General features: G+C 32.4%; 1 protein-coding gene across 3 annotated transcripts in view; it reads right to left on the reverse strand.

Moving 5' to 3' along the window:
- Positions 1-233: 233 nt before the first annotated feature.
- Positions 234-11,472, reverse strand: part of LOC106682506 (diuretic hormone receptor) — a 283,519-nt gene continuing 272,280 nt past the window's right edge. For 2 of the 3 annotated variants that reach the window (XM_067051687.1, XM_067051688.1), the window contains 2 exons: positions 9,525-9,616; positions 234-2,684 (listed from right to left, as the gene is read on the reverse strand). In XM_067051687.1, coding sequence (XP_066907788.1) covers positions 2,535-2,684; positions 9,525-9,616 — 242 coding nt within the window. In that variant the 3' untranslated portion in view covers positions 234-2,534. The remainder of the gene's footprint in view (positions 2,685-9,524; positions 9,617-11,472) is intronic. The other variant, XM_067051685.1, reaches the window with a different exon arrangement.

The following is an 11,472-nucleotide window of genomic DNA, read 5'->3' on the forward strand; positions in this document are numbered from 1 at the left end:
TCATTGATGCTTCTGCAATTTTTCGATTCGAAATGATCAGGTAAGGAATCGAATACAATTTAGGGTTAAAGTTATTTCTTTAATTATAATTATTAAATAAATATACGATAACATGTTTATTTTATTTCTTTTCTTCTTTAATTATAATTATTAAATAGTGTTTTATTTAATTATTCAATTCATTCCTGAAATTATAGGTTACATTATCATTAGCACTAATAGTAAATGTTGATATGATTGGCTTATGATAGCTAAAATAAGAAATGAAGACATTTGATTGAATGTTTTCAATATGTCTTGCAAATTCTTATCAATCATTATACCACCTCTTGTAGTACTTTCTTGTGAGTTTACCATTCTTAAAATTTATTTATCGGTAGAAAATCTATTAAGGTTTAGATTCTTAGTCAGCAGAATTTATATTTAAATCTCCACTTAATATAATTGGAATTAGAGGTAAATTTCTTCTTCTCCTAGTTTAAGTGATAGGTTAAGTGATTTAAAACCTGTTTCTTTGAAAATTAAGAACTATTGAAAAAAATGTTGGAAAATACTAAATACTACATTATTGACAATTTTTTCAAATTTTCAAAAACTCTTTATCATTTCATTTCTGGCGCTATTGTTTCCACTTTTCGCCTCTCTATCTGGGTATAGTGTCATGATACAATTTAGAACTATAGCTCCTTGCAAAGAGGATGAAATACTGAAAATTTCCCTCACTTCAGCTTCAATTTTAGTTTTAGAGATATTTTAATTTAAATGCAAAACACATCGAGTGTTTTCTACCACCACAACCGTTTCATTCGAGCGTTCACTCGCGTCACGAAATCAATTTACTCCCGTATAATTTCCTTCTCTTGTGTTGTGGAACGTCGGTAAAAATGTTTAATTTCAAAAAGGGCACTGACCCTAAGACAGAATAGAAATTAAAAAGAAGAAAATTTTTTTTTTTTACGTTACTCCTACCAACAAAAGCATTTCACCTTTCGAATAAGCACGAAAAACTACAAAGTGTAACTAACCATCATCATAATTAATATAGGAAAGTTTTTGTGCCTCATGAGACGCTCCCTGGTGTTATATACTCTTGTTGCTTTGAAAATGTTGACATAAGAGTGAGGTAGTCACTTACCTAGGCGCGAGATTTGGAAGAGGATTTAATGTGACTCCTCACTTGGATTCTTGGGAAATAGGGTGGCTCAATCCTTGAACGACCTTAGTCGTGTGGTGGGGGCCTTCTGGGGCCTCAGATACCCTGCGACAATGACCATATATAAAGAAGTGGTCGTGGGTATTCTGAGATATGCCTCCTCCTCCTGCAACCGGAATCTCTCGCAATGGCAGAAGAGAAGATTGGAGACAATCCAACGGACGGCTTTACTTAGAGTCACCAAGGCATACTGGAGTGTCTCACATGAGGCGGTGCAAGTTTTAGCGGGAGGAGTACTACTCTACCTTCTCCTGCAGGAAGAAGTGATGATGTTTAGATTCAAGAGAGAGGGCACAGCAGGTCTGCCAGTAAATCTTCAGGTGAGGGTTGACGAGAGCCCAACTAAATGGAAAACCATTCTCCGGGAGGATACCACCGAAGAGTGGATCTGGCGTTGGATGACAAGCCCAAAAGGTGCTACCTTAAGAAAATATTTCCCCTCCGTTCGGTCACGGATAGAAGCAAAGCGGGTCCTCCCAGACTACTGGCTCCCTCAATTTCTCACGGGGCATGGAGGATTTCGACCCAAGCTTCATGGCCATAGGATGGATATCGACCCCCTAAGCCCTAGTTGTGGTGTTCCGGAGACTACCGTGCACATCATCATAGAGTATACCGCCTTTGATGCATTACGGGCCAGACTGCTGAGGGAAACCGGAATTATTGGACCAAGCCACTTCAATCTTCATCAAAGAAGAAGACCTGCCCGTGAAATGCCTGCGGACGGAAGAGGCGCAGAAGACTGAAAACTAATGAAACCTAAAAGAAAACTGTACATAAATCATTAAAATTGTAAATTGATTTATTATCTGTTGTTTGATGATGGATATGTAACATCGAACTGCTGCTGCACACCTGTATTGCTTATAAGGCAGGGGGAGGTGAAAATAAATTTAAAGATTCTTTAAAAGGCTTTCTCAGTAGTTTACATAATTAAACTAAGAAAATCACTTTAATAAGAAAGTAGTTCCTTTTGCAATTAATGTATGACGAATATAAATTAAGCGTTTTCACATTTGATACATTACAGCTGACGCGAAGATATAGGAGTCTATTTTTGTTTTTATTTTCTCAGAATTTCTTTTGATCCATTTTTAAATACTCTGCTCCTAGTGCTATAATTAATTTTAGGCCCTTCCTCTTCCCTCCTCCTCATTAGGCTAGAAAAAAAAAACTGTTTTCTGAGGGAAGAGATTAATGTGGATCTGTGCTATGCTTGCTAAATCAGAGGCTATCCATCAAGCGCGTAAACAGTCACCAGCTCTCAGTCGGGACATCACTAGGAGTGGTAGCGGTGAAGTTTTGGAAAGGACTGTGCTCTCTACAATCGATATTGGAGATGGACCAGATCGATAATACTCACCCACATGATCATACAGAGGAACAGCAAGTTCACCACGAGGACGACAAGAACTGGAATGATGTAGATCCAATCTGTCATGCTGGTGTACATCATTGTGCACTGGTTCATCTGAAAGTAAAATTATATTGATTATAAAATTTCGTTTTTAAAGTTTTTTGCTGCAAGAATAAAGTAACAACCAATGCTTTTCACTAAATTATAAGCGACTATCAACAAGTGTTGTCTATTCGGGTGAGTTGTTTTTTTAATGAGTGTTGATGAACGTAAGACTGATGTTGAAAGATAATTTATAGATTTTATAATTGATACAATTTTCTTTATCATTTAATTTTTTAGCACATATTAAAAGATTTAAAATAAAACGTATGCGAATTTTTCCTTTATTTGAAACTGCTTTTTCTCCCTTATCAAAGTATAAAATTTCTAACTTTTATTTATATAAGAATTCGTGTTTAAGGGTTTTAAAAGCAACTAAAGATGAATTTGAAGAGAAGATGGTCGGGGTTGCGGTCAGCAAATAAACAAAAATTTATTTATTTGTGCTGACGTTTCGATCCGAATTTCAGGCCTTCATCTGAGCTAAAAAGAAAAAAAATGAGATAATAACCATTACTCAGAGAAACATAAAAAATAAAGGAAAATAATAAACAAACAAACTTGGAAATATACATAACAAAGAATAAAGTAGAAAGTAGTTGATTAATAACTATAGAAGATGAAATATTATATTAAAGAAGTAAGAATTATACAAAATAAATTATGAAAAAAACAAAAACATAAATAAATCCATTACTCACCATTTACATTTTCTACTACAGATTTCAGAATTTTTATTTCTTTATTTCTTTAACACTTTCTTTTTTTATAATTTATTTTGTATAATTCTTACTTTAACAGGTAGAGTGACCGTTTCTTTTAGTATGTACTTTCGTGACTGTTAGTTACTTTCAGTTTGTGCCTAAACTTTTTACTGTCAGTCAAAATATTAAGTCAACAATCTCTTTAATCAATATCTCTCGACCAGTGGTTATTAGCCCGCAGCAGTCCGCTAGTAGGTAAAGAATACTCTTGGTAATATTCCTCTCTCCCCTTCCTTCTTCTTATGACTTTAAGATGCTTAAATAGAAAATAATAACGCGACCAGGGTTAAGCATCAGCTTCTGCGTTACACCCGGGGCAGAAAAAAAATTCTTTATTAAGAATAGATTCTGGAAATCATTAACAAGCATTGCTCAAGTCACAAAACAAAAAAAAAACAGACGAATTTAGGTCTATCGATAAATAATTTGTTAATTAATTCTATAGAGTAAGAAAATGATTACGGATTGAAATGTGTCCCTAAAATACATTCATAAGAAGATTTTCCATACATAGGTTGTTAAAATTAGTTTTCATTCTTGTATTAAAAAAATAATGATTTTAACTTTTTAAGAAACTTTATTTTAACAATTGTAGTTATCAAATAAGAGTATATTCTTCTTATTCAATGAATAATACTTTAAAAATCTCATTTATTATCCAAATTTATTATTGTGATTACGGACCTTCCCACGGCCAAATAGACCAGTTTATACGTGTCTGTTATTCAAGCTTTCGTTGAATCCTTCCTCTCAAGGCTTCCAAGGTCTTTCCTTCCATCTTCTTTCTTCTGTTTCAACATCATATCTGACTTTTTCATAGTGTTTTTGACATTCTGGAGACATACCCAAACTATTTGAGCCTAGATTTCTTACAAGTTCCTCGACTGATATAACATCCAGATTGATAATGATCGTTATACATCTGATAGGATAAGAATATAATTTTTTTTATTCGAAATATATAAAAAGAATAGGTTGTAAGTGGATCAGGATTAAAAAAAAATTGAGCATTTAACACAACTTGGACGAAATTAGTATTTTATTATATTGTATTGAAAAGAAAAAAAAATAATGTACCGCTAAGAACCATCTAGAGTTAGGAGTTCGGTATTTTGTAAGGAAGTGCTGTTCTTAAACAAAGGTTATGCAAGGAGGTGATTTGTTCAAGATCACGTTCAACAGGTTCTTCCTCCAATTAAGGGTAACCATTTTGTAGAGGCTGGGTGGCTCTCGAATCAACAGGATTGATTTATGGCTACAATAACAGAAAAAAATATTTATCTGCCACAACTGGATTCAAATACGGGCTCGGAAGTTAGTAGCACAGCACCTACCTCACTGAGCTACCTCACTCGGCATATTGTGTGGATATATTATCTAATTGTATGATAGTATAGGATAATCGTTACTAATCGATATAGGAGTCGACTCAACAGGGCAATAGATATGCTAATAGAGTCGACCAAATCCCGCAAATTGGATTAGGATAGGACCGCCAGTCTAACTGCTAACTGCGGCTTTGTACGTCAGTTCCTTATTACCTATCTCTGGAGGTATTTGGCTCCATTCCATGGTTAGTAAGATTTGGAACAACAATGAGAAATTATGAGTGATTACTGTAGTAATTAATTAATTAAAACAAATTCAAAACATAAATCATAAAGCACAATGTGTGGATATTAGTACGCATTTTGCTTCCTCAGCACCAAACATAGGGAAGCGTCGTATTCAATGAAAATAATTTATGTCCACAGAATCGAATTTATTATTTAATAGATATGAAAAAATTTGGTAGGTTCTTTCTGCTGTCAAATTTGTGTTTGGGGTTTATCGATCGAACCATTAGTCCGATTATAAGGGTTGATTGATAAGTCGTTTCCACGTTGATGTCACCAGATTCCCTCTGCTACTTTCGTCTTCGCATTCTTAAGGGCACGTGTATTTCCCTCAGTACACATATATTTCGAAAATGTGTCCTCCAATGTAGCCTAAATTAGGTGGATAGTAAGAGATTAGAGTAAAATGAGTTTAGCATTAAAAAGTAATGATTGAATTTTAGAAAGCAGAAATAAAATGGTGGAGGATCTCTTGGAACGCGGAATAAGATATCTTTCTTTCACCCAACGTTTCAGAATGGACTATATGTATGTATGTATGTATATATTTGTATGCGTGTGTTTGTGTGATGGGCTGAGACCTGCTCCCCCTTAGCGAAATCCTGGCTACGCCCATGACAGCGTCCTCTATTATTCAAACAACTTCCTTGTTTATTTTTCAGGATTTGAGATGCATTAATCCTTAATAAATAGACCATAGAGATAAGATATATCAAATGGGGTAGAGACGCTGTATTAATTTTTTTACTGTGTTCTGACTTATCATTAAACAAAGTTTTTCACATATTTAAATATAAATAATTAGTTGTAATCCTCCAACTAAGTTCCAGAGGGTTTTATTTATTAAAAAAATATTAATTTCTTTTCAGAAATCCATTTACACCCTTTATCGACTGCTTTATTCTTTTGACATTTAAACAAAATTCAATATAAATGGATTCCTGTTAAGAAATATAATAAAGTTTTTCATATCGCTTGTTTTATTTGCCTATCGATTTTAATTATAAGTCCTAAGGTAAAGTCATAGCCCAAGGTACAAGTCATAGCAACTGTTCATTTTGTCATTTATTATTAATTTTATTCATAGACTGTAGATAAAATATTTTAAAAATTATCCAAGTATTTTGAAACTAATAACGCTCTATTATAAAATGTTAAAATTGGTGCTATTTCAGAAGATTTGAAGGATTGAAAAAAATTTATCCAAATCTCTATAATCCACTGATCTCTCCAAAATCTGACATCAATAATAATAGATCTAAAAAATAACTTTGCTAATTTAAGTCCTAAAAGTATTCACTTAGTTTGGACTTTAACAATTTTTTTTCTTTGAACAATAATTCAAAATTATAGCCTTGGCCACTCTCCACCTCTGCTTAATAAATCTTTGTTAAAACTTGTTCAAGTTCTATAAGCGGTTTCTCCCTCTCAGACATTCTCCTTCCATTCGTTTTTGTTTATAGTCTCCCCGATTTCCCCTAAATCCTATTTAAACTGGAAAAAAAAAAAAAATTGATTTGTTAAATGTTCAGCCAAATACGTGTTGATACTATAGGAAAAAAAAGGTAGGGTGTTTTTTCGGAAATTATTATATATTAATATTACATCAGGGGGTGGATAGCTCATTGGTAAGGGAATGGGCTACTAACTCCAAGGACCCTGGTTCCAATCCGGCTGTGGAAGATAATAATTATCAGTTACCTGTAGCCGTTGAGTCAGCTCTGTGGGTTCGGGAGCTCTATGGGGTCCAATCGCTTCATAAAGTGGGTAGCTTAATTGGATAAAAATCTGTGGGTTTAGCGTGATTCTGACCAAATCACCTCTTTGCAGAACTGTTGTTGTAGTAACAGCACTTCCTTACAATGTACTGCACCCCTGACCCAAAAAGGGTTGTAGCAGTACAGATTTAATTTAATTAATTTTTAACATTCCATCGAACCCATACTATCCAAGGAAATTCATTTCATGAGCCTTTGGTCACAAAAATAACCAAAAGTAATAAAAAGTTAATTTAACCACGATTATATAATCGATAGACTAATAATGTACCAGACGGCGTATGTAGACAAATAAGAACACAAATTTATTTCACTTTAAAAATAAAATAAAGTAAATACAGTTCACGTTATGATTTTTGAATTTTTAAAATTAACTATTTTGATTTGAATAGTTTCCTTTTCAATTACTGGAAGATTTGTCATATCCATAATTTATTTTAATGTCTGAACAACGTTTTGGGTGGTTTTCCCACTATCCCAATCATTTCTCTACTAAAATAAAAAAAAATAGTGCACAATCAACAGCTTTATAAAAAATATAAAGTGAATTTGAAACAAGTTAAGATTTTTTTTTTACTTATCATAAATATTTTCTTATTCGTCTTAACTATCTCAAAATACTTTAATTAATTGTGATGCTAAATTTTACTATTAATTATTTTTTAAATGTTACCTCAACATTAACATCCATTTTTGTATTATGCCCATCTTCTCTGAATTATTTTCAGTACAATGAAAATTTCAACTTATATTCAAGGGTTGAATATGACATGATGTTTTAATGTGGGTTGACATGGGTTCATTATATAAATTAAGGTAAGAAAAAAAAAGAATTATCAGTATTCCATTTTTGGCCTAATCTCAAAAAATAATTTGTAACTGGATATAATTCTGAAGCTAGGTATGTAAATACGTAGTTTATATTTAAATGACTTAAAATTAATTCAGACTTATTTATTTGAAATGCATTGTAAATTGTTAAGAACTATTGTGCATTATTTTTTAAGTAAATCAATGAACTGGATGGTTGGCAAAATGCCTGTAACGTCGTTCTGATGTTAAAATAAATGAAAGGGTGATTTCACTCAGAAAAAGTAAAATATAATTCATATTACTAACAAACTTTAAATTTATAATAAAATATTTTAATATTTCGGTATCCAACTACAAAATATTATAATAATGATTTTAATTATATTGATTATAATATAGTTTCACGATCGATATGACCACTTTCTATGGAATGAACGGGGTATCGATAGGAGATGGCGTCCACTTACTCCCCTCTCTTCCAACCCTGCTGAATTAATTAAATCTCTGAGGCCTTAAGATGGCAATTCGCCTTGCTTCGTGTAATCTAATCAAAGGTATTCGATTCTACCATCGCCATCTTTAAAATTTCTTCTCTGCCAAGATACCCGCCCTCACACTTTCTTCAGAAGAGTTGAGCTGCCGTAAGTTGGCAATAATTTTATTATATTTGTGATTACATCATTATTTCTTTTAAGCCTAAAATCAAAGAATAGGGTCTTTATGATTGCGTTATATGTTCTAGCCTAAGAACTTGACAACGAAGTATAGCTGTAATATATATAAAATTAGCACTTTCCAATAGTGCTTTAGGACGTTTTCTACAGAGCTTTAGTCTGCCCTGAAGTTGTTCAGTTCGTAAAAATTCAGATTTTATATTTATATTATTTAATATAGAAGTAGATATTATTTTTATCAGAATCTATACTATCTAGCGGCATTGAATGCAAAAGATTAGCTTCGATTCTTTACACTTAAAATTCAATAAGACAAATCAAAAGAAAAACATATTTCATTCTGGTTTCATCCATTATTTTAACTGCTATGCTAAAATAAAGTCAAAGAAAGTATGTAAAAATTATTTTTGAAAATTGATTAATTGTATGTTATAATAAATTATAGCTTTAAATATATTTTAAAAGAGCTAAACCATGGTTTTACACAATTATATGTCTTTTGGTAGTTATATTGAAGTAATTATAAAATAAAAATTATTTATACCATATTTATGAATTATCAGTTGAAAAATCAGCCATAAAAACAAATCTACCTTTGTTTTTTTTTGTTTGAAGAGCTCCAGTCCACGAAGCCATTCGGATAAATTCAATGAGTACGCCTCATTACTGTTTTTTACTCCTAGAATTTTATTTTATAGTGAAGAACATATGTATTCCAAATTTCTAACGAAGCAGGAGCGCTTTCGATGAATGCTTGACCGCCATGAGATGGATGCATGACTGCAGTGTCTCCGAAACTACTGAACACAAAATTCTATTCTGCACCACCTTTTAGATTAATGGTTTAATTACTGAGGGAAACCGGGCTCTACGTCCTCACGGAAAATTTCTCTCAGCTGGTCAGTGAACAAAACAAAGCTTTTGTAAACCAGAGGAAATGTTGAGTTCAGAAGGAGGACAATATATGAGAGAGAAGAGAGAAGGAGAAGAACTAAAATAAAATTGAATTTGAATGTTTTTAAAAAATTATAAATTGTTTTTTATTACATATCACATATTACACATACGTTTGTAACATCAAGCTGCTGCAAAAACTTGTGAGGCAGGGTAGGTAGGAATAAATAAATGAAAGATATCAATGACAATTGAAAAACTATGTAACTGTAATTGATTCCTCGCTAGAAGAAATATTTTGTAATAAACTTACCGTTTCTGGAACTCCCATAATAGTAACTGCGTTAGGGTCTTGGACGGTTGTCCTCGCGATTATCCACACTATGATGACGGGTATAGGCGATCCTGGAAAATTGAAAAGATATTTTAATGTTTTTCTCCCTTTTAATTTTAGGTGGCGTCATAGAACGAGCTTATACTAAATAAAAATGTATCATTCTTGAAGGACTCTGGATTGTTAGATATTTAGTTAAATTAACTTACTACTTGAAAATTATGGACTATTAATAAAAATCGTACCTGAAAAGCTAAATTTTAAATATTTTTTAACTCTCCATCTCAGTTTCATTCCTTCAACACTAATTGTTTGACTAATGAAATTCTATACTTTATCAATAAAATATATTTTAATAAATTATGCTTATAAATATACTTTAATAAATTATACTTATAAAAAAACAATCTGGTGCGGTGCGCATCCCTACTTTCTCTTACCACCACATATCAGAGATGTGATAAAAATTAGCTATAGTTAAAACTAATATCTAAAATTGGCCATGGATACGACCCTTATTCATGAATTAATCATTACTAAATAAATATTGTATCCATGGAAACTTTAGCTATTAGTATCACATATAGCTAATTTTTGCGCATCCTGCCACACATTGAGTTGAAATTAAATCTTGTTTATTTAAAAACTGTAAATTCTTTATTATTTCCGATGTTTATACTTTCTCTCACTATATTTCCGCTTATCGATTAAGTAAAAAATTACTATTACTCTGTTATCGTGTTTCTATGTTTGATATGGTAATTATTACTTTTGTACTACTATACTTATTAAAGTTATTACTGTTGTCATAAAAACCAAAGAAAGTCGAAAATATTTAGTTTTTTTTCTTTAGTAGAATACAAAATTATTTTATAGTTTATATTTATGAATTTTATATTACTACTAGCAATGTAGTAATGGGGGTGACGGTAGCAACGGCTGTCTGCCAACCTAAAGGTTGCGAGTTCGAGTCCCCGGCCCTATCCGGGAATTTTTCAAGCATATAATTATACAATACTCACTCACAGCCTCCCCCGGGCATTAGTGAGGCCCGTTAGCCAATGGGTGGCACTCAAAAAAATAGGCGTAGGAGTGAAGAATCCACTCTTTGAAAACCACGTCATGAAACGCGATTTATTTTCTAAGCACATCGCGCGATGCCTTGGATCTCCATGGTCTGTCGCGCCAATAATAATAATAACTAGCTATGAAAGATTGTCAGTTATTTCAAATGTACAAAATTAAAGGTGCATTAGAGGAATTATTTTTTTATGAATATACTACATTTACTCTATTCAGAGTATCTCAATTAGAATAGAACTTAGTTGATATTAAATATTACTTAATTGTTTAAATTGATATGAAAAGTTTAATTAAAATCGTAAACAACTTAACTCCCACCCATTGATAGCCTTTTCTTTTCTTACTTCGTAAAAAGGTACTTAATACGATTAATGGTTGATATAATCTCTAAGAGAGTGAATATAGTAAAGTCAAAAATAATTAGACCTTGTCCGGCTCCTTGCACATATTTACTTACATCGAGCTACTTCATAAATCATGCTAAAACAAGAGGAACGGTATTCGACGGCAGTGACGTGTAAGATATTTTATATTAATCTTTTTACTCTTTATAAAAAAAGAAGATATATGAAAAGTACGTCCCTTTCCTTAAGGAAAAATTCCACGAGACCTTCGGAGAGAGAGAGTTCACCGTGAGAGGCCTCTGGTTTGGATCTTGCAGAAAAATACCAGATAGCACAAGGAGCTTTTTAGAAGGCCTAGGTGTTAGCATCAGGGATATTGCGATCTTAACAGAAAATATTATTTTGGACTCCCTCGAGATCATACACCATCATACACATCATACACCTGCATGGGAATTAGCTCGGAGATTATCCATTGTTTTATTTATTTGTTTTAATAT

Source organism: Halyomorpha halys, unplaced genomic scaffold (genome assembly GCF_000696795.3).
Source record: "Halyomorpha halys isolate HHAL.00 unplaced genomic scaffold, Hhal_1.1 Scaffold419.1, whole genome shotgun sequence".
In the NCBI taxonomy this organism is placed as follows: domain Eukaryota; kingdom Metazoa; phylum Arthropoda; class Insecta; order Hemiptera; family Pentatomidae; genus Halyomorpha; species Halyomorpha halys.